This window comes from Carcharodon carcharias, chromosome 30 (genome assembly GCF_017639515.1).
Source record: "Carcharodon carcharias isolate sCarCar2 chromosome 30, sCarCar2.pri, whole genome shotgun sequence".
NCBI lineage: Eukaryota > Metazoa > Chordata > Chondrichthyes > Lamniformes > Lamnidae > Carcharodon > Carcharodon carcharias.
In genome coordinates this window covers 1,562,561-1,585,640 of record NC_054496.1, presented here as the reverse complement: position 1 = coordinate 1,585,640, position 23,080 = coordinate 1,562,561, and the positions used below count along the sequence as shown (strand labels likewise).

At 40.0% G+C, this 23,080-nt stretch overlaps 2 protein-coding genes across 6 annotated transcripts in view; one reads left to right on the top strand and one right to left on the bottom strand.

Moving 5' to 3' along the window:
• Window positions 1-23,080, top strand: part of ilf3b (interleukin enhancer binding factor 3b) — a 68,101-nt gene that overhangs the window by 4,762 nt on the left and 40,259 nt on the right. For 3 of the 5 annotated variants that reach the window (XM_041177219.1, XM_041177218.1, XM_041177222.1), the window contains exons 2-9: window positions 8,282-8,448; window positions 10,514-10,676; window positions 11,993-12,219; window positions 15,771-15,797; window positions 16,920-17,103; window positions 17,398-17,545; window positions 22,304-22,395; window positions 22,852-22,947. In XM_041177219.1, coding sequence (XP_041033153.1) covers window positions 8,285-8,448; window positions 10,514-10,676; window positions 11,993-12,219; window positions 15,771-15,797; window positions 16,920-17,103; window positions 17,398-17,545; window positions 22,304-22,395; window positions 22,852-22,947 — 1,101 coding nt within the window. In that variant the 5' untranslated portion in view covers window positions 8,282-8,284. The remainder of the gene's footprint in view (window positions 1-8,281; window positions 8,449-10,513; window positions 10,677-11,992; window positions 12,220-15,770; window positions 15,798-16,919; window positions 17,104-17,397; window positions 17,546-22,303; window positions 22,396-22,851; window positions 22,948-23,080) is intronic. The other 2 variants (XM_041177221.1, XM_041177220.1) reach the window with 1 other exon arrangement.
• The window catches only part of qtrt1 (queuine tRNA-ribosyltransferase 1), an 86,064-nt gene continuing 80,612 nt past the window's right edge, over window positions 17,629-23,080 (bottom strand). The window contains exon 12 of the mRNA XM_041177228.1: window positions 17,629-17,644. The gene's annotated coding sequence lies outside the window, so the exon portion shown is untranslated. The remainder of the gene's footprint in view (window positions 17,645-23,080) is intronic.

Sequence of the window (23,080 nt, the reverse complement as noted above, 5' to 3'; positions counted from 1 at the left end):
ATTCACATGGCTCTATCCTTTTGTGTGCGTGTTAACTAGCAAAAACCCATTGATCTCAGATTTAAAATTGGTTGACTTTTTTGTAGGAGCATTGCTTACACACTACTACCACCCTTTCTCTTTAATGGCTTAGCTCTGAGTTTAAGGCTGTCTCCTTGTCCTAGGCTCCTCCATTAGATTTTTTTGAATCCTATAAACCTCAGCCAAGTGGCCCCACAGCCCCCATATCAGCATCTTGTGGGGGTTACCATTGACCAGAAATTGAACTGGACTAGCCATATGAATACTGTGGCTACAAGAGCAGCTCCCACACAGTCAAGAAGCTTGACACTGTCCAGGACAAAGCAGCCTGCTTGATAGGCACCCCTTCCTTATGTACTCCTTCCACCACCGCCGCACAGTAGCAGCAGTGTGCACCATCTACAAGATGCACTGCAGGAACTCACCAAGGCTCCTTCGGCAGCATCTTCCAAACCCACTACCATCTAGAAGGACGATGGCAGTGTATACATGAGAACACCACCACCTGGAAGTTCCCCTCCTGTCATTCACCATCCTGATATCATCGTTCCTTCACTGTCGCTGGGTCGAAAATTCTGGAACTCCCTCCCTAACAGCACTATGGATGCACCTAAACCACATGGACTGCAAGAAGGCAGCTCACCACCACCTTCTCAAGGGCAACTAGGGATGGGCAATAAATGCTGGCCCAGCCAGCGAAGCTCACATCCTGTAAATGAATTTACAAAACCTTTATACTTTTTATATTCCATGGAATACAAACTTAGTTTATGTAATGCCTCCTTGTGATATAACAGTTAAAGCTCTCAAGATTTCTGATGAATCTGCACTGCATGCTTCCAAGTTCAGTGTAGATGAAGTGCCCAAAACTACACAGTACTCACATGTGGTCTAAGCAGGGCTTTCTATCATGGCTTATCATCTAGCTATAAAGAAACAATCAATTCAGGACAATTCCTGGGATAGCAGGATTGTCCTCTGAGGAAACAGCCTATATATATGTCAAAACAATTCTCTCGAGTTTTGAAGAATGGGAGGCAACTCATTGAAACATGCAATTCTTACTGGGCTTGACAGGGTCGATGGAGGAAGAATGTTTCCTGTGGTTGGGGAGGTCTAAAGTCAGTAGACAGCCTCAAAAAGGAGTAGGCCATTTAAGACCGAGATGAGGAATTTCTTCATTCAGGGTGTTAAGTCTTTGGAATTCTCTTCCCCATAGAGCAGTGGAGGCTCAGTCATTGAGGTTTTCAAGAGAGATCAATTGATTTATAGATATTAGAGACATCAATGGATATGGGGATAATGCAGGAAAATGATGTTGCTAACCAATCAGCCATTATCTAGTTGAAATGCAGAGCAAGCTCAAGGGGCTGAATCTTCTACTAGTCCTTGTATTTCCTATGTTCCTATTCCATTAGCCTTCGGGTAAGTTTTGGATCTGCTACATTTTAATTATTTGTATAATGGACCCCTTAGATATAGGCATAGTACTGGAAGGGGGTAGCTAGTATTACATTGCTTCTCATGAAAGAGAAACTTCATACTCCTGGAAACTACAGGCTAACACTAGTGTTGGCGAAGTTATTGGAAACCATTATCAAAGTAAATAAACATTCATTTAGAAAGACATGGATGAATCAAGGAGAGCCAGCATGAATTTAAGGTAATTTGTATTTGATTTTTATTAAATTCTTTACGGGTACTGAGAAGGTTGATCAGAATAGTGCTCTGTGCGTACGTACCTTTGAAATGCATTTGACAGTGCTACCCACAAGGTTTATTATTAAGAAAATGGATTACTAAAAAGGTAAGAGAACACAAAACTAAAAGAAAAGGCATGGAAAAATAGATTCTGGCAAATGGGAGCAGTACAAAGAACAGCAAAGGATCAGAAAACCACTGTAAAAGGAAGGATGTATTGAAGGAAGCTTGCAAGTCATGTCAAAATTAACACAATCATTTTAAAAATATATTAGAAAAAGAGGGTGATCAGGAGCAAAGTGTGCCCTGAAAACTGATAATGACGTTTTCAGTGAAAATAAAATGGCAGGTGTTGAATACTAGGTGAGTATTTACAGTAGAGGAAGAGGTCAGCATGATGGAAACCCCAAGGAAGCTAATATTGAACCAAGGACTTTCTCAAATTAACATAACCAAAATAATTGTCACGAAGAGAATAATGGCACGAAAAAGTAACAAATTTCCAGGACCAGGTGGTTTCCATTCTGGAGTTTTAAAGGAAGCACTTCTAGCATTTTACCTGTTAGGAAGTACCCTGTTCTATCCTCTTTCAGTCCAAAGTGGATGACCTGCTCAGTGCTTTGTCTTCAGTTTCATGAGCTTCAACTTTACCCAATAATCTATAAATGCCTTCTGGAAGTTCATAAATAACGTCATAGACATTCTCCTGTCTATTGTTTTAATTAAAAAAAAATTCATTCAGCTCTCTCAGACATCTATTGTTTACAAATCTATGCTGCACTCTGATCATCTGAAAATTTTCAAGTGTTTAAGCATCCTATCCTTAATCATAGGATCTAGTAATTTCCTGACAACAGATGTTAGGCTAACTGGCCTATAATTCCATAAATTGTGGAGTGACGTGTAATTTTTTTAATCCAAAGGAACAGTTCTGTAATTGAGACATTTTTTTTCAGAAGTTTCCAGTTAAAAGAATTTTGTTTTTGTTACAAGCTTCATTAATCTCTGAATTGTTCATCCTGATAATTCTCACAGGTCTGAGCCTAATCTTGACATTTGTGAGGGAGTATCACCTTTGTGGGTGATGGTGCACAGCCGAGATCTACATCTCTAAGTGTTCAGAGGCACTCATTATTCCTTGTTTTGAGATATATGACAAATAAACCCATGATAGTACTGGAGGGCTGGAATTTTGTAGCGATTGATGATTAGCGTGCCTTCTGTTTAACCTGGTCTCAAACCTTTTTACATCCAAACTGTTGAAATATATTACATTTCTTGACTTCTAGTGTTGCTTGTTCTTCAGCTTTTGTCTCATCTCAAAGCCTTCCTGAGGTTTGAGCAGGCATACCACTTGAGTTAGCCTGTGGTCCCTGCATGGGATGGGGGTGGGGGAAACACAGCTTTAACTGATGGGGAACGGAGATGGTTTGCTCTATTACTTAAGAGTAAAAGGTCTGCTCTTAAAACATGCAGTAAAATACTGTAAGTGAAGATGCTAGAAGTAATTGCTTTGTAGTAAAGTTGAAATTGAATTGACTATAAGATAATTCCAGCATTGGTTCAAAAACCTCAGCTTCTGATTCTGCTTTTGCTTGCAAAAACAGTTCTGTAGTGGTGAAGGCTCCTGTTAAAAGCTCCTTTCTTTAAAACCATAGGGTTTGATTTGGAAATAGAATTGCACTTTGGACTTGCTGAGTTATAAGCTGAATTTTAAAGTGCATATATAGTTTTCATGTTTGATGTTTACCATGCCACTGGAACTCTCCTGGCTGATCTCCCCAATGGCAGAATGCATTAAATGTCATCATGATTGCAGTTAAATCAAGACAACAAGTCCAATGCAATGATTGAATTGGTTCTTCTTCATACTATGTTCTTGTTGGGCCTTCCCCTATAAGGAACGAAACATTTAAATTATCACACCTCTGGAAGCGATGTTTGCTACTTTCTATCAGCGGGTATTGGTTATAATTGAAGCATATAAACAATCAGATATAGCCAAAGGATACTGGTTGGTGAGGGTGTGTTTATTTGTCATCACCCGTTAACACTGGCTGTCAAGCACTACTAAGTAGCTTTATTCTTGGTTTCTGGGTCTCTATCTAAAGATTGTGAATCTCAGTAAGAGAAGTTAGTGGGTGTTTCTGGGTAAGTGGAATCTTCCAGTGGGATTTACTGTATACATACTTTTCCTGCATAACTTAGTTATTAAATGGGTTTAGGGATAGTTTGCTTTATTGAGTAGCAGTTAATAGCATTTGTGCCTAAAATTACCAAGTGCACACTTAAGTATTAAATACAGTTTGTGTTTTTAATCATAAGCTTTGCTTTGGGTGAAACTTGTTGGCATGAGTAACTGCAGTTGTAATGTGCTCTAAGAGCTCTTCCCCTTGCTGTAAGATATCTGCATGCAGACTTAACTAGAAATTTGGATTAACTGAACCTGTTTCAGATCACTTCATGAATTGAGGGAGATAACTGAGATTGGTATATACATACCAATGTTCAGTTTAAGATTTAGGCTTGTTCCATAGTACTTCTGCGGGTACATTTACCTTCTGATGTCTCTCCCAGGTAGTAATTTGTGTTTAAGCTGAGATACGAGAGTATCGGCTAGACATTTGACATTGGAGAATCACAGATTAACTTTCCTCCCCATACATCCTGTCACTCCTAGGGATAGCTGGAAAGCAGAATAAGGGAACTAGCAGATTAATTTATATTTATGGCCCCATAATCACAGGAATGAACCCAGTATCACCAGAGCCTGTTAGTCTGCTGCGTTAGAAACTGAACCACTCGATAACTTAACAGTTTTTTAATGAGCTAATCTATAGAAAATTAAAATATTTAAAACTGGTAACCAGTTACATTTGTGTGCTGCATTTAGCTTCTACCTTTTTAAAATCATCTTAAAGTCTGAACTTGTCAAAGTATATTTATATGCAAAACTATACAGCAAGTGTTGTTGCCTAATCCCCATGCAGTATTTGCTCTGAAAGTGAAAGCCCAACATCGTGTGTATCCCTTTTCAATTGAAATGCATTTTAGATTGATCACAAGTGGTGTTAATGGCAAAGTAGACTCAGAATATTGAGTGTACACTGCCATTAACATCATTTGTACACAGGAACTGCCACCGCACTGTATAGAGAATCCTCTTGCTGCTGTTGTTCTAGAGTACAAACAACCACAGCTTGCTTTGTTCTGCCAGCTTCCTGATTGTCTACCTGCTGCATTTTGAGCAGGTGAATGCTGGTAAATAACATCCCTGTAACCGTATCAGAAACACAGAGACAATACAAGCTAAATGGTGCAATTTTAAGGAGTGAAGAGAGATCTAGGGATGTTTGTGCATAAATTTTTGAAGGTGGCAACAAAGCAGTTAATAACACATATAGGATCCTTTTTATTTGTTTGTGGCATGAGTGTCCCATGGATGATAAATTTTGAACTTACAGTTCTGTTCTGATTTTATCCCGTTTAGCATGGTGGTAGTTGCATGCACCATGATGGAAAGCGCCCTTAGTATGAAGACAGAACTTATGGTCCCTGTGGATACTAAATGACACTGTTGGGGTGATGGGGGGTGCGGTGGGCATTCCTACCAATACTGTTTTGGACATCTGTCACAGATGGATTGGTCAGGGAGAAGACAGGTAGGTTTTTTCCTCTTGTTGGTTCTCTCGCCACCTCCCACAGTCCCAGTTTGGCAGATATGTCCTTCAGGACTGGACCAGCTTAGTCAGCAGTGGTGCTACTGAACCGTTCTTGGTGATAAAGATTGAAGCCTCCCACCCAGAATACAGCCATACCCTTGCTACCCTCAATGCTTCTTCCAAGTGATGGTCAACATGGAGAAGTACTGAGGGAGGGTAATATGTGAAATCAGCAAAAGAACCCTTGCCTATGTTTGATCTGATGCCATGAGACCTCATGGGGCCTGGATGTTGAGGACACCCAGGCCACTTGCTGCTGACTATACACCATTGTGCTGCCACCTCTGGTTGGACAGGACATATCCAGGGATGGCGATGGAGGAGTCTGGAACATTGACTATAAGGTATGATTTGGTGAGTATGACTGTCAGACTGTTGATTGACTAGTCTGAGGGCCACTCCTAATTTTTGCACAAGTCCCCAGATGTTACTGAGGAAGTTCTGCTGAATTTAAGTAATATCCTAGCCTGGGCCTGGCTGCTGTACTGCGTCTGATTCTGAGCACAACTCTTTTTATGAAGGACATTGGTGAGGGTACAGAAGAGATTTACAAAAATGAGGGATACAGTTACATGGATAGTCAGGAGAAGCTAGGGCTGTTCTCCTTGGATCAGAGAGGTCTAAAAGGAAATATAATTGGGGTAGGGGGGTGGTCAAACTTCAAAGTTTTGAAGTTTAAAGAGAAACTGTTTCAGTGCCAGAAGGGTTGATCATCAGAGGAATCAGATTTAAGGTGATTGCCAAAAAAAAACCCAAAGGCTTATACGAGGAAAGAAACATTTTAATGCAAGACATGGTTAGGATATGGAATGTACTTCCAAAGGGTGATGCAAACAGGTTAAATAACAGCCTTCAAAAGGGAATTGGGAGGAAAACATTGTTGGGATTTGTGGAAGAGCAAAGTGGAGTCAGTGCTGATTAAGGCCTGCTGTGATTCTCTGATTACCAATTTTGTGTCCCACTGATCTGCTGCATAAAGTCCTGGTACTGTGCAATGCAGTAATGGCAATTAATGGACTAAGTTACTTAATTTTTAGTAATAAATAAGCAGGATTGAATGAAAGAAACAGAGTGGTGGTGGGGGTGGCAGCAGGGAGACTTGAAGTAATTGTGGAAGTGGGAAGCGAAGCCACCACTGGAATAAGATTGGATGGGAAAGAGTGGAATCAGGTGAGGCAAGTTCCATTCACCCAGTGAATGTGGAAGATGGTGTGCTCAACTGTATCAAAGGCTGCAGACAAGTTGAATGTTGAGGGAATAGCCCACCATGTCACAGTCACATTGGATATCATTTGTGGCTTTGTTTAAGGCTGTTTAAATGCTATGACAGGGATTGTAGAGTAATGATACAGGAGCCAGATGACTAAACACTGGTAAGGAAAAGCTCACTTGTCTGCTGAGCATTTTTAATTTAATATAAAAGCTGTTAGTCAATAAGTCTGGAAGATAAAATGGAGTGACATTTCATTTGAGAGTCTTCATCAGATTGCCAGATAATGCTCAGAATCAGTCTGTTTTAACTGGTTACGTGAGTACTTTACATGCAGAGTTAACTGTTAGCAACATTGCAACAAATAAGTACTCAACTTCATTCTAGTTCCTACTTTATTGGGCACTGGACATACGGGATGGCATATGTAGATGGAAAGGTTGATACTTGAAGTGTGTGTTGGAATTCCTAAGATGTGATGTAGACCAAACAGCTGTTTTCTGTTTGTGCTGAGTGACAGTGCTGGGCTCCTCAACTGGTCTTGGCTTTTTGGTACTGATAGCAATTATTACTGATAGCAATTCAGGGCTATCTGCTAGAAGTGGAAGTACATCTGTGTGGATCATATTTAGTTATGTGCATGAGTATCCATCTTTTTGGATGGGAGGGATTGGTTTAGGGGAGAACATTCCTGCATTACCTTTCTTTGGTCCCTTGTGTTGCATACCATTCCAAGCATCTTGAAGGATATTTCTAAATATAGAATTTTACACCACAGTGAGAATATTTAGCCATTGTAACTGCATCAGCTCTGAATTATCTACTTAGCCCCTTTTCCTTGTCTCTGCCAATGTTTATCAGCTTTCCCTCTTTAAAAAAAACCTATTTATTTTGCTTCCAATACTGTTTTGTGTAGCGCATTCTATGTTCTAACATTTTTGCACTTTATAAGAAAAATGTTCTCTAAACTTTGTTCTTTTAATGATGCAACATTTGTACCCACCAGTTACCAAATGACTGCTTTTAAAATTGCACACAAATTATAGCAGCGACGCAGACCTTTGGCCCAACTTGACCCTGTTAACTCTCCCAATGAGCAGTACCTCTAACTCCATGTGCTCACTCGGATCCAATTTGCCTTTATTCTCCTTTGATCACATACCCTATTCTTAAATGTTAACAGTCTCTACATCAATCGCTAACCTGTGAGAAGATGCTCATTGATAAACAGGAAAACAGTGGGGAACCATGGCCTAACCTAGCCCCTGTGCACTTTCTCAGTTGGCCACACATAGTGAGTGGTCTGGATTGATTGGGCTTTTCTTCTCCTTTTCTACCCAATAGCCATCCTTTGGTCTTGAAGGTTAAATGTGGACTGTTTCACTAATGAAGTATAAAGTATATATTTTTTTTTGCTTCAGATTGTTTAGCTGGTTAGAAGTTAAGGTAGTTTTGTTGTCCTTTTTTGATGAAAGAGTATTAGTATTCCCTATGTTTATCCTAAGTCTATTGCTTCCTGGTGCCGGGTGGCTGTAGGTATTAAAATGAACCTACATTGCAGTGCAGTAATAATTCTACAGTTGGTGGAATGCTTTCCTTGTTTGAAAGGATAAACATTTACTTGCAGGCTATGGTTCGTGGTGGCTTAAAGAAATCTCAAGGTGGTAAGAGAAAACTAAAGTTGATGCCACCACCACTGCCAGTGTGGGACAAGAGGCAGGCTTACATGGAGCTCCTGTACTGGGACGAACTCATTCGCAGTGGCAGGCGCCTGTACCCTCAGGACTACGATAGGTAAATGTTAGGCTTCACAGGTTGCCAATTCAGAGTTTCATGACTAGCTGTTTAAAGCATATTGAAACTTGGAGGGAGGGTTCATGGGTGTCTAGTGCTCTTAGTCTACTACCCCCAAGGTGAGTCTTAATTGAAGTATGGCCTTTAAGGAATCATTGCAACTTAAATTGCACCCTTGGGATATTGTCTTCATGTTGCAGGAGATAAGATAATTACATTGATACTTACAGCACCTTGTGCTAAGGGCTGAAGAGTCTGTGTGTGCAGTGTACAACATGGCTATTGCAGTCCACTTCCATCAGCTGTCTAATCCCAAATCTGTTAACTGAGATCATGACTAGTCATGAAGCTCCTTTTAGGACCTGACAGGAACTACTCTGGCCTCTTGTCCTTGAGGCACTTAGCTCTCTGAAAGGTCCCATGCCCAAATCAAAAGTTCACTTCACTTGTCTTGATGGTAAAATACACTGTTTCACATCAAGCCCACTATTTATTGTTTTCAGTAGTTATCCAGCTCTGATTTATTGTATTGTGTGTTAGTTTCCTTTAAATTCTTAATTTTGCAGAACTTCTGTGCAACTCCAAGTTTATATTCTGAATTCATAAGTTAGTTCAACATTGCAAGCATTTGTTTTAATATGATCATCAGAAAACTTGATGTAAATGTGACCAAATATTTTCTTAAAAGCTGCATGGTAGCATGCCCAGTGAAATATTTCCAGTTTCCCACAAGGCTGCGCAGGCAATGGGCAAACTGTTAATGTTGGGCTTTGCCAGGTTACTATTAAAAGTATATGGTATGGACTCTGACATGATATATAAAACGCATTGGATCAAAATTGAAGCATGTTTTAAGTGGAGGACCATCATAGCTCCTGTTGTTTATTCTGGGTGTCACTAATTGTTGCTAGAACTGAAATGGTATCACTGAAACTAGATTTTAGTTTTATCTGGGTTGTCCACATGTCCTTATGGGCTCCCCCTTATTTGGTGGAACTGCTATATGCGTCATAGTAATCAAAGCTGAATAAGGGGGATGAGATGGAACTTGCAGTGACGAGTTAGTGAGCTAAAGTTTGTGACCGTTTTTGCTGTTAGTCTGTTATACTGAGATTTCCTAGAACATATTGTTGAGATGCTCTAAATCAGAGGAACTGGCAGTGATGTACGTAGAAGATACTGGCATATTTATTTGGCTAGGCTGCAGCTGAAGCTTTTGAAATTGAATTAATGTATTTTGGTGGGATAGGTAGATACGTTTTTGAGCAACTTGCTTTTGGCTCCATAAAGTGATCCTAGGATTTCTATAGTTGAAGCGGGTCTTGCATGTGCTTTGTTTCCCATTTGCAAAATTCCTAAACCTGGAAGTATTGTGATTTGTATGGTATTGATGTATTTTCTTTGAGCAGCTGGCGTATGTAATGCATCTGTGCCCAGGAACCACATGTTTTGTGTAATGTGGCTGGTAAGAGCAAAAAATTGTACCTAAATGTGATAATAGCCAGAAACATAGGTAGATTGTGGTTTAACAATGTTTGAAGTGTAACGGCAGAGCTATAACAAAACATTACAGCAAAAAACCATAACTGCAGAGTCCTGGAAATTGCTGTAACAGCAGAACCAGGGATTATGTTTGAGATGAAGATGAGCTTCAGATTGGACCCTTTTTTTACTTTCTGGTGACATTTTCCTCAACCACCTTGATGATTGGACTGATCGAGCAAGTCAGCTCTAAATAGGTGTTGGCTCAATTCATCCAAACTAGAGACAAATCTGGATAGTTTGCATTAAATTTCCAGTATAAGTTTAATCTTGTCTGCTTTACAGTGAGGTATATCGTAAGGTTTACACTGAAGCTGCAGTTTTTTACAGTTCATTCGGGGGATGTGGTCTTCGCTGGCTAGGCCAGCATTTATTGCTCATCCCCTAGTTGCCTTTGAGAAAGTGGTGGTGAGCTACCTTGAGCCACTGCAGTTTGAACGTAGATACTAACTGAACATTAAGCCCTTTTATAAGGTGCTGATTGAGGAGAGATGCGGGTTCTCATTAATATGTTCAATTATAGATACGAGGAGCTGCGCCTGTGGTACGACTGCCTGTGCTTTGAGGAGGGGCTGAAATCTTATCGTCCAAGGATATTGGAAAAACTACCCAAAGCACCGAAGAAATCACGTAAGAAGCCAAAGAAACCCTCCAAGGTAGAGCGGGTGGAGGCTGAAACCACAATGGTAAGTGTATCAGCATAGGAAAGGGAATTCTTTATCCTTGTTGGCCTATGGCTTTCTTAAATGTGGATTTTCTGACTAAAGGAGTAATTTGTGGTTGTCTTGAGGGTGCTACAATCATTTAAAATTCAAATCTACTTCGTTTGGGAAAAACTGGTTAAGTCACATTTCAGTTAACAAAATGAATGGGTTAATGTGATACAGAAGTACATCTGATGGATTGTATAGATTGTGCACTTTATCCCATTTTGGCCCTTTGACTGAATTTACGAGGCAAGAATGAAGAAAATGTCTTGAACCTTACTGGCTATTCTGTTCAGCCTGTTTGATGCCCATCCGGTTTCTAGCTCTTGTCCTCTGCAATAGATCCTGAGAGTTTGAGACATCCATCCTTCATTTACTGCACTGGGTGAGCTCTCCAAACACTAGAATGATTTCTGAAGGAATAAAAAATCTACTTTCATGTTTCAAAACAATATGAATAGCCACTTAACAGCATTGTTCATGTAGCATTTTACAGTGGAACATATAGGAAAAATGGCTATAATCATTGCTGCTAAACTTAAAGTTAGAAAGATAAAGGGAGCAGAAGTGAAGGATGCTATGGCAGAGTGGGCAGATGGGAGGTAGTGCAAGGGAAATTGCCCTTAGCCACAATGCAGCTAGTAATTTCGATGGGAGTGTTAGCATATCGGATGCTAAGATTTTGGAATCTGCACGTTTTCAGATTATACTTTACTGAATAACTAGCCTTCCCTAATGCTCAATTTATTAAGGAGAACCTCTTGAATGATTGTTATGATGCTGAGATAGCTTCAGTTTAGCTTGCAATGCTTTAATACTCTAGGGCTAGGGAAAGGATAGAACAGCTAAAGTTCTCCATTGAAATACTATGTAGCATTACCTATATATGTCAGAATTGATTTGTGTATGATTGAGGATGGGATCTGGGTTAGCAGTGATCTATGGTCAAATAATTTGTTGGTGGCCTCTGGCTAGATTCATAAAAGCTGTATCCCCTGTTGGGTGTGACTGGTGAACATGGAGTCATACCCAGCAGGATTTATGTTCCTTAGAACAAGGTGCTTAGAAACATTGCTGATAGTTGCACCATCATGCAAGGGTTTGTATTCTGGCATAAAATATGATGTATCCATTTGGCTTGCTTTGAAATTACTGCATTTTCTTCTTAATAACTAAGTTGGAAAGGAGAAACTTGAATCATTCAGACCAGGTGTTGACATTTTATCATAACTTGTCTCGTTTGTTTGACATAAATTAAGATGCTTTGTAGCCATTCACTGTTGTATTCCTTCCAGCGTCCCATGCGTATATTTGTGAATGATGACCGGCATGTGATGGCAAAACATGCTGCCATCTACCCAACTCAAGAAGAACTGGAAGCAGTTCAGAATATGGTGTCACATACAGAGAGGGCACTGAAAGCAGTTTCTGACTGGTTGGATGAGCAGGAGAAGGCCAGTATTAAAACAGAAGTTACTGAAGTGACTGAGGCACCAACAACAGAAGGAGAGAATAAGGAGGGGTATGTAGGATTAATGTTCCAGTAAAATGGAGGGAAATGAATAACATATATTGTGGAAAACTTTGGGAACTGTATTAAATAGATTTGCAAGTTGGAGGATGAATAGTGTCTACTATCAGATCCATAAGAAATAGGAGCAGGAGTAGGCTATCTAGCCCATTGAGCCTGCTCTGCCATTCGATAAGATCATGGCTGACCTGATTGTGGCCTTAACTCCACTTTCTTGGCTGCACCCCCCCCCATAACCCTTGACTCCCTAACCCTCCATTGCTCTCTCTGGAATAGAATTCCAAAGACAAACAAGCATCAAGAATTTTTTCTTCATCTCCGTCTTAATTGGAAGGCCCCTTATTTTTAAACTGCACCCCCTAGTCTTAGATTCCCCAGGAGGGGAAACATCCTCTTATCATCCACCCTGTAAAGCTCCCTCGGAATCAATAAGATCACCTCTCGTTCTTCTAAAATCCAATGGGTATAAGCTCAACCTTTTTCATAAAGTAACCCCGTCATCTCAGGAATCAACCTAGTGAACTTTCTCTTAACTGCTCCCAATGCAAGTATGTCCTTCCTTAAGTAAGGAAACCAAAACTCTACACAGTACTCTGGATGAGATCTCGCAAATGCCCTGTACAGTTGTAGCAAGACTTCTCTACTTTTATTCTTCATCCTCCTTGCAATAAAGGCCAACATTCCATTTGCCTTCCTAATCACTTGCTGTACCTGCATGCTAATTTCTGTGGTTCATGTACATGTGCACCCAGATCCCTCTGTACCACAGCACTCTGCAGTCTCTCTCTCTCTCTCTCTCTTTGAATAATCTGCATTTCTATCCTTCCTGCCAAAGTGGGCAACCTCACGTTTTCCCATATATTATATTCTATCTACCAATTTTTTGCCCACTCACTTAACCTATCTTTAACCCTTTGCAGATTCTTTCCATCCTCCTCACAACTTGCTTTCATGCCCATTTTTGTATTCAAATTTGGCTATAAATACAATTGGTTTCTTCATACAAGTTATTAATATAGGTCGTAAATAGTTGAGGCTCCAGCACTGATCCCCCTTGTACTCCACTTTTGCCAACCTGAAAATGACCCACTTATCTTGACCCTGTTTCCTGTTGGTTAGCCAATCCTCGATCCATGCTAATACATTTCCACCAACAGTTTGAACTCATCTTTTGTAGTAAGTTTTTATGTGGCGCTTTATCGAATGCCTTTTAGAAATCCAAATACACTACATCTACTTGTTCCCCTTTACCCACCTTACTTGTTAGATCCTCACAGAACTCTTAATAAATGTGTCAAACGTGATTTCCCTTTCACAAAAGTATTTAACTCTACCCGATGGTATTATGATTTTCTAAATGTTCTGCTACCTCCTTAATCGATTGTAGCATTTTCCCAATGACAGATGTTAGGCTAATTGGCCTAAAGTTTCCTGCTTTCTGTCTCCCTCCTTTCTTGAATAGAGGTGTTCTACATGCAGCTTTCTAATTCACTGGGACCTTTTCAGAATATAGGCAATTTTGGAAGATTTCAACCAATGCACCCACTATCTCTGCAGCCATTTCCTTTAACACTCCAGGATGCAGGCCATTGGGTCCAGGGGACTTGTCAGCTTTTAGTCGCATTAGACATGATTTTCCTTTAACAAATCCATGCTGACTTTCCCAAATCAATCCACATTTTTCCATGTGACTATTAATTCTATCCCAAATAATTTTTTGTTTCTAGAAGTTTCCCCACCCCCAAAGTTAAGCTGGCTGGTCTGTAATTGCAGGCCAGATCTTTACAACCTTTTTTGAACAAGGGTGTGATGTTTGCAATTCTCCAGTCCTCTGGCATCTCCCCCAAATTCAGGGAACGTTGAAAGGTTATTGCCAGTGCCTCTGCAATTTCCACTCATTTCCTTCAATATTCTTGAATGTATCTCATTCAGCCCTGGTGTCTTATCAACTTGAAGTACTGACAGCTTATCCAATATCCCCTCCTTATCAATTTTAAACCCTTTTAGTGACTGAGTCCTCTGTCACCATGGCCTGGGCAGCATCTGCCTCATAGGTAAAGACACATTCAAAGTATTCATTTAACACCTCCGCCATGCCTCTTGCCTGTATATAAATCCCCTTTTTGATCCCTAATTGGCCCTTTTACCACCTTTTTACCATTGATGTGCTTGTAGAATACTTTGGGATTTACTTTTATGTTAGCTGCCAGTCTTTTTCATAATTCCTCCTTGCTTCCTGTATTTGCTTTTTCACATCCCTTCTGAACCTTCTGTATTCAGCTTGGTTCTCAATTGTATTTGCTGTGCATCGGGGGCTACTATCTTCTTCAGCTGTGGGTGGTGATACTTTACCTGCATACAGTATGTTCAAATTATAGAATGATATAATGTAGAAAGAAGCCATTTGATCCATCATGCCTTGCCGGTTGTCTGGTGGAGTTGTCCTGGCTTGTAATAACTTTTTCTCTTTTGTGTTGAATGTAATATTTACAATCTTTCAGCCCTCCTGGCACCCCCCCCCCCCCCCCCCCCCCAGCCCCCATACTCGAGGTTTGGAATATTGTGGCCAGAGCCTTTGCAGTCATCAGTCTTGCTTCTCATAGTAAAGCATCAGTACTTGACTTCTCGACTAAGTACTGCCAGCCTTCTTAAGTACCTCTATCCATTCTTGTTCCTATCCAATATCGCTACTTTTTTTACTGCAGCATTGTAAGCATACTTTTGGAGGCAAATGTGTAAAGTACTTATTTAGTACCACAGTCATGCCCACTGATTGCCTCCAGAAGATGCTCTTGATTTTGGTCCCTAATTGGCCCACCTTTCGTTTGATTACCCTTTTGCTGTTTAATGAAATGTTGACCATCTATCAGACCACCTCCTGTTGTTGCGCACTCCCAGAAATGAATTTCGCTGCAAGTATACTATCAAGACTCTGAAACAGGAAACTGGTACCAGAGTATGATTAACTTGAATTGGTAAGCTGCAATTCCATCAAGTATGGGCTAAACATTTCACTTAAACTGTCCTTTTTAAACTTGTTACTTTCTCTTAAGTGCGTGGCATTTAGATCAATAAAGATAGGGGATTTAATTTGGTCACATTTAAATTTAAGGCTTTTAAAGTGATGACTTTGAATAAACCCCAGTGTATTGATAACACTGTGCTGCCCTGTTGGAAATATTTCTGTTCTGAGCAAACATTACAATACCTGCAGCTTGCTGCATATATATACTACATATAATCATTGTTGAATTTTATTTGGAGAGAAAAGAGAAGTTTAGGTTATTTGAGGCATTGCCTCAAACGTGTATTTGCCTTGAGGGATAGATTGTGGTTTGTCCTTTTTATTCTGGGCTCCATGCTGTGTTAAAACTGTTGAAAAAATATCTTTAGGTACACAGCTATGAATAAATTAAAATTGCTCCGAAATAGTATACTTACCTAGAGCTCGGGATGGTTGAGGCTATTAGCTCAAGCGTGGGTGGCACCATCAGTTGCGTACATTTCTATGGTGACCTGTTGTTTTTCTTTTTCTTTCACAGAACGGAAGACCATGACAACTTTACCATGTATGCCATTTTTATCATTGAACTGGTAGATTATGTACAGAAGCAAAAGCTCTTTTATGACAAACGTTAGCTCTCTGTTAACTTGATATTAATCTGTAATTGTGCTGCAGCTACTATCACAAATGTAGACTTTGAAATTATATGCACTACAGTTTGATTCACTGTTTTCTAACCTGGTGTCTCCATATTGCTTGCATGCTTAAACATTGTCTTTAGAGAAAAAGTAAAGGCTGGGCAATTATTTTCTGTAGAGACTACAATTTTTCTTTTTAAAAAAAAAGTAATCAGTGTATTCTACAGCCCAATTTTAACGTATTTTTAAACAACTTGCATTTATTTGCTACCTCACAATGTTGACACTTTTTAAAAGCCTTGTTTCACTTCAAGTAGCCTGTGCCTATCCCTGAGCAACTTGATGTAGATTTGTCTTTCAGTTGAGACATTAAACAGAAGTCCAATCTGCCCCCTCTCAGGTGGACATAAAGTATCCCATGGCACTGTTTTGAAGAAGAGCTGGGGAGTTATCCCTGTTGTCCTGTCCAATATTTATATCTCAACCAGCATCACTATTGTAAATGTACAAATTTCTTGAATTTGAAGCTTGTGACTATTTGAGTACTTGAACACTACTTGATTTAAGCTATTAGATTGGATTCTATTTTAGATGGTTTTACAATGCTCTAGATATGATTTTAAAGACATTTTCTCCTGCCTCATTGGGAGTGTACTTTTTATTAGGAAGTTGGATGGTCCAGCCTTTGAGCATCTGTCAAAACAATTGATTCTTTCAGTTGCTGGTACCAGCTTGCTAAAATGGCAAGGTCCCTATTAAAGGGACTTGAGCATGAATGTCAGAACTGCATTGGGTGTTCTTGGGTGAAGACAATACTACCAAGTTAGATACTGGCCTCCCATTTATTTCTTTTGCTTGATGTTGGCTGCTGAACAAGTTATGTAATTTTGGATGCAAGAAAACCATGTTGAAAATCTCCGCAGATGCTTTTAGACCTGCTGAGTTTTTCCAGCATTTCCTGTTTTTGTTGGAAAATCTTTGGGTGAGAGTATGACATGTGTTTAAGTAATGGTCTAGAGGTGAAATATTTTATTCCCTACCCCTGATAGGGAACAGAAGTCTACAGAACAGAATGCCAGCCGGACCCTACGTGGAGTGATGCGAGTTGGGTTGGTGGCCAAGGGCCTCCTTCTGAAGGGTGATCTTGACCTTGAACTTGTACTGCTGTGCCGGGACAAGCCTACCAAGTCGCTGTTGACAAAGGTCAAAGATAATCTGGCTGTACAATTTGCGGTAAGAAATACTTTCTTCCAGGTCGAATTTTTAATTTTAGGAGTCCATCTTAAAAGTACTGGACAAAGTAAACTTGACCACGTATACTGAAGTGTAAAAGAAAATTAGGAATGGTTCTATCGGGCGGCTCCCAAACCAATCCATTGACCTTGGCTGTGTGACCAATTGACCAATTATCTAAATATAAGAAAGGCAACATCAGACTCGTCTGCAACCTTTAACAGTTTAAGATTGTGAAGAGAAGAAATAAGGAGCGAGAATTGGTGCACCTAATTTTCTTTTTTATTTACCTAGACCATTACTGAGGAAAAGTATGAAATCAATCCTTCAATTAAAGATGCAGCCATTATTATAAAGAATGACAAAGAGGAGCCACTAACCTTGAAGATCAAGTTGACCTCGCCTCTGGTCCGAGAAGAGCTTGAGAAGCAGGCTGCTGGAGGTAGGATGGGTTGTAGGTGGCAAACTCCAACCTGCAGCTTGCAGTGTTTATTGGGCCGTCAATATAGCTTGTTCTTGGGTCATGTCTTTGAGGTTAAAGCTGCAATATATTATAGTAAGATACGAGTAATTACATGATCCTATTCATTGCAATATCCTTCTCTGGGGCCTAGTGCTGAGTGCAATGTAGACAGCACGTTTTTTTAGTGGAGAATTGTTTGAACAAAACCTGGTTTCAAATCTAGCTTAGACAGAGGGGATGAAGGTCTCTTTTCTCTGAGGTCTGATTGTCCACAGTTCATTAATGCATGAATACAAGTATACAACTACCTTCCGCCCAAGAATGAATTGACAGTACTAGTGCTGTCAAATTTGTTCTTGTCTGGAATAGTTTTTCTCCAAAATAAGAGAGCCAGACTCAGTAAATTTGACCTTTTTAAGCTTCTCTTTTGTTGAATTGTCAAGTAGACTCAGATTGTAATAAGATCATAGATTGATATACTGGGGGGGCTGAAACTGGAACATTAGCCCTGAAGGTGCCATAATCAATCCAAGTTCTCAGATGGCATTTTTAATATATCTTCACATTTATTGGTGGCAAGAGGCCCCTGTCTTAGCCAACTGGAGTCAAGGGTAAGCTAGTGAGCATATGAATCATTCTGCCTGCAGTGAGATACATTTTCCATGCTCTTATGCTGTTATCAGTCAATAGAATTGCATGAAGGGCATGTGCATTTCTCCTGTGCTGTTTTACTATGTTTCTTCTGACCACCCTTTTCAAAAACTTGGCTCCTTTGTCTGGTATGTAAAATTCACTACCTAGTTACAGTTATTGATTTATATATTTCACTATGGGCTTTGAAAATTCACTTCCTCCTGACTTCATTCCTCCATTGGGTCTGCAGATAGAAGTTATCTATAAGATAAAGTCTTGTTAGAAGAAATTTGGGACATGGTTTGTGATTCAGGGAGGTGGGACCTAAACCAATGTACATTTGTCCTAATGTACAAAGTTGTGTGCAACTGGTTAACATTTGATTAATTGGACTTATTATTCAAGTAGACATTTAGGGCTTGAGCAGGGGTGGTGGTGGAATTTTACATCTCTTGGTACAGACCCAAATATGGAGCTGAGTTATACAGTAATCCTCCATTTAGAGAGCTTTTCAATAACTCATTTTCATTTTAGAGCCAGTTTCACGTTGGGGAACGTTTTTTAAAAGCACTGCCAGTCAACAGCATCAGAACTCGGTTTAGTGCAATTAATAAGCCTCAAGGGATTCCTCCTGTTATTACCCTTGAATGATTGCTAGACTCAGTCCCTGCCTCTCCCAGTGAGATGGATCGTTCTGCTCATATCCTCCTCCTCGGGCTGTTTGTAGGGCCGGGCTTGCAGCCTCCTGGGGTCCCATCTGCGAACAGTCAGTAAGTGCCAGAATTCCAGGCCCAGTAGCGATCCTGGACTCTGGGCTTGGAGCTCACTCCTCACCACCTCTGCATCTGTGTTGCAGCCAGCCGTTGCTGGGCTGAGACTACCCAGCAATTTCCTGCTCTCCACCATGGCATGATCCTTGTGTCAGCGCGAGAACCAGCAAGATCAGGAACCTAACCCACCCTTATATATGGGAGTCTTTTTTTCAGTTAGTGCATTTTCATTTAGCACGCCATTTACCAAGAACATATTAAACCTATTAAACATATTAAAACGCTAAATGAGGGATTACTGTACTGGTCAATTTTTTTTAAGCTCCTTAAAATTGTATAGGAACAACACTTACAGTAACATAGTCTTGGATGAATAGCAGTGCCTCAATTTTGAATGTTAAATCTTCCAAGATTGACTGGCCTAATCCTGCCATATTGGAGTATGTACCAATCATTCTGTGTTACGGCCTGAAAAAGTCCCATCTCCTATTAAGATCCATAGACTTGAGATTGTTGTCATTAGAGATTATCTTTGTATCTATCCCTTTAAAATTTTATTGTCTTACTGTGTACCTCCATATGGCAGCTGATGCAGCCATGGTCTGTAGTATACTGCAGCTTTACATCCTAGAACTGCTTGACATGTTATCTTTGCAATTGTAGCCTTTTGGTGGTCCAATACACAGTAAATGTTCTTATTACTTTAAATCTATCAGTAATAAAATGACTTCAGGCCTCTGAACAAATACCCTTGAAGACTTAAAAGCTAAGATGAAAATTGTCCTTGACCGTGCATGTGTTCAAGTTGTTCAAAACCACTGGTTTATATGCGAGTAAGTTTGCATTGCAGCAAAAATGACCATTTCTTGGTCCTTTTTCAAATGTTGCTTAGCTTCTGAAAAAGTCCACCTGACACACGGCTGGCAGAGTTTTAGGTAATGTTTGGCTCTTCATGGCCTGATTTGGATCCAATATTATTTTTATCCATTTTAAGCTGTTGACGTTGCAACGTATCATGTAACCCTCATACTATGTAGTCTGAAATCAATGACTGCACTCATTTGAGGTGGTCTTCAGTTTTATTTATGGATTTTTTTCCTAATAAATTGCTAACAGTTTTTATCCAGGAGGCTGCTGGTTAACTATACTGTGTGGCAGAAAGGGAAGTGAAGGCAAAGATTAAGCAGCTTGATGGTAACTAAATGAGAAGTAAGTGAGCTTAAGAGCTATCCCTGGTTGGAAATTATCATTAGACCTGAATCTTATTGCAAATTATGGAGACTCGGTGTACTTTGAATCATGGCAGCCTTCTGTTTTTATTATCTGTGTGATCTGTGTGACTGGAGGAAATGCACAGTACTGTCTGGTATGCAGATGTTGCATTCCGGAGTATTTTGGGAACTGGGTGGCTTAGTAGGTTAGACTCTGGGCTTTCATTCCTCTATGGCTTGGATTCAATAAATTTGAGATGACCCTCTCTTATATGGCTTTACAGCCCTAAGTGAAATGGTCTTGGTAGTCACAGCAGCAGTTCCTAGTGGACAGTAGCCTAAAGCACTGAACCGGCACCAGAGGTCAGTCTTGCTCCTTCAAAGCCACTAACATGCTTCGCCTTGATCATGAAATTTTTTTAAGGAACTATTTGTAAATACACCAATTGCTTTGCAATCCAGCCTTTATCTTGACAGATTTCAGACCAATCAGTGGAAGTTATTTGCTTGGAAAATACAAGTGGTTGGAAGTTTTTCTTTGGGAGGAGTTCATTTGATAAATTTAGTTCACATGTAGATGTTTTTAATGTCTCCAGTAGTTGAACCTTCAACATCACAGGGTGCATGGTTATAATCTAGGCAGCATGCTTTCAGTTTACTAACCTGTCATACTACTGTCATGCAACTCATTTGTAGATGGTAGTTCAGGACTCCATGCATAAAGCTTATGTCATGTTGGTCTAGTTTTAGTAACTATATCCATGGGAAAGCTTAGTTAGAAGTTCTCATTTTACATTTTCAAGCTACTGTGTTGTCCTTCACTACCATTATTTTTACATTTAATAAATTTGTTCCATAGTTTACATTTTACTACACGGTGGGTGGTCACTCCATTTGCAAATTCTAGAAAATTGAGAGGGTTTGTATAAGCTAATAAACTAAACATAACATACCCTTGGCTCATTTGCCCTCTGTTTCATACTTTGAAATCAGCTGTTACAGAACAGATAGCTTAACTCAGCACAGGCTTGTGTTTGATACTGGGGCTTGCCTGGTTTCTGGGGCTTAGTAGTTCAATACAGTTGCCAAGCTGGTCTCTGGCTTCAGTTAGTCTGGCCAAGCCTTCAATCATTTGCTGCCTGGTATATCTCCAGAACTTGTGCTATTGAACTATGATTTGCCAAGTTAATATATTATGTCAAATTTTTTGGTGCTTTGGTCTCATTGGTCAGGAATATCATGACAAGCTGATCTTATTTGAAACTCTGGTCAGTATTGGAACCATCAGACCATTCAGTTTTGCTGCAGTGCAGACGCCACCAAGTTTTGAATATGCAGTGGGAGACTGAGCAGTGTAATAATGGAGCTAATATCGGGTTTGATGTTGAAAGCCTATGCGCCAACTTGTTGGACTTGAGATAATGGTCTTAATCTGAACAACCAATGGCTTAAGCATACACAACTGCTTTGTACAAACCTTTTAACAGTTTCCCACTGTATATAAAATTTTTATGGTGTTTTTTATCTTTTTGATATTGCCTGTGGATTTACTATTTCATCACGTCTACCAAGCCTTCTAGTTTGTCAATTCTTTTAGGGACGCTGGACCTTTGACCAACTGGACGCTCTCTGTCATGGGGGCCTGGGCAGTCGACCCTCGTGGGCAGAGGGGGTTTCCCCCGGACAGAGCCCTAAGCCTACTTGATAGTTTCCTTTTTCTGGTTCCTAGCCTAGCTCATTAAACACATTGCTATGTTAGGTAATATCTTATAACCAGTAGAATAGTGTTTCCCCCACACCACCAGCACTACAATGCATTTAGGCCCATAGCTACTGTGTAGGACAGCATATTAAAGTGATAAATATTGCAGACTTAATGCTACAGGCATTAGTGTACACTCCTTCAGGCTTAGTCTGCTCATTTGGTGTTCAGGTATAGACTAGTGTTCTCCATGTTTAGCTACAAGACAAAAGTAGATTCAGTAGAGATGTTGAGAGAGTGTTCACTACAACTTGACTTTGGTGGGGAGCCCTGTTTGCCCAATAGGATGCTGCCGCTCCCCGCCGCATGACAGAAACCCCTTGGTCAAACTGCCTGTCTTCTTATTCCACTCCATCAATAGAAACAGTAACGATGAGTGAGCCTGCGGATGTATTGGACAGGCAGAAATGCCTAACCGCCTTGGCGTCCCTGCGACACGCCAAATGGTTCCAGGTTTGGATCTTGTTCTTACATTATTGTCTAAAGTAGAAAGTTTTTTATTAAAATTATTGATTCTGTTCAGTTTTTAATTATGTGTGTGTTGAATTGATATTGGAATTTTAAATTTCTGTGCAACACTTAGCTTCTGTCTCTGCACAGCTGCTAATAAGCACTTAAGTAAATGAGTGTAATCTTAGTAAGATGGCAGCTCTTGGTTTGGGGAGGGGGTTTCAGGGATTAATACATTAATTTATTTTGTGTATTATTGCATTGTTGCTGCTTTGTTTTAAGAGTAATTTTGCTCACTTTTAAAATACTAGATTGATATGTAACACTCATTTTTAAATGTAAAGACTTTTTTACCCTTGACAAAGTAGCACTGCAGATTTGAAAAGTTTGGCATTTTATGCTGAATCTACATAGAGGTCAGTAACTGAGACACTAACTTTCTGCTCAACGGTTTTATAGGCCAGAGCAAATGGGCTGAAGTCATGTGTCATTGTCATCCGTGTTCTACGGGATTTATGTTCAAGAGTTCCCACCTGGGCACCACTTAAAGGATGGGTACGTGAACTTTTTTTTCTAGCTTATTGCTCTTGTCATCAGAGTTATCATTGTTCAGACCTGAAGCTTTCTGATTGCTGGCTTCTGTGCATGGGAAATTTTTCTTGAGCTGGACTCTTCAACTGCGGTTCAT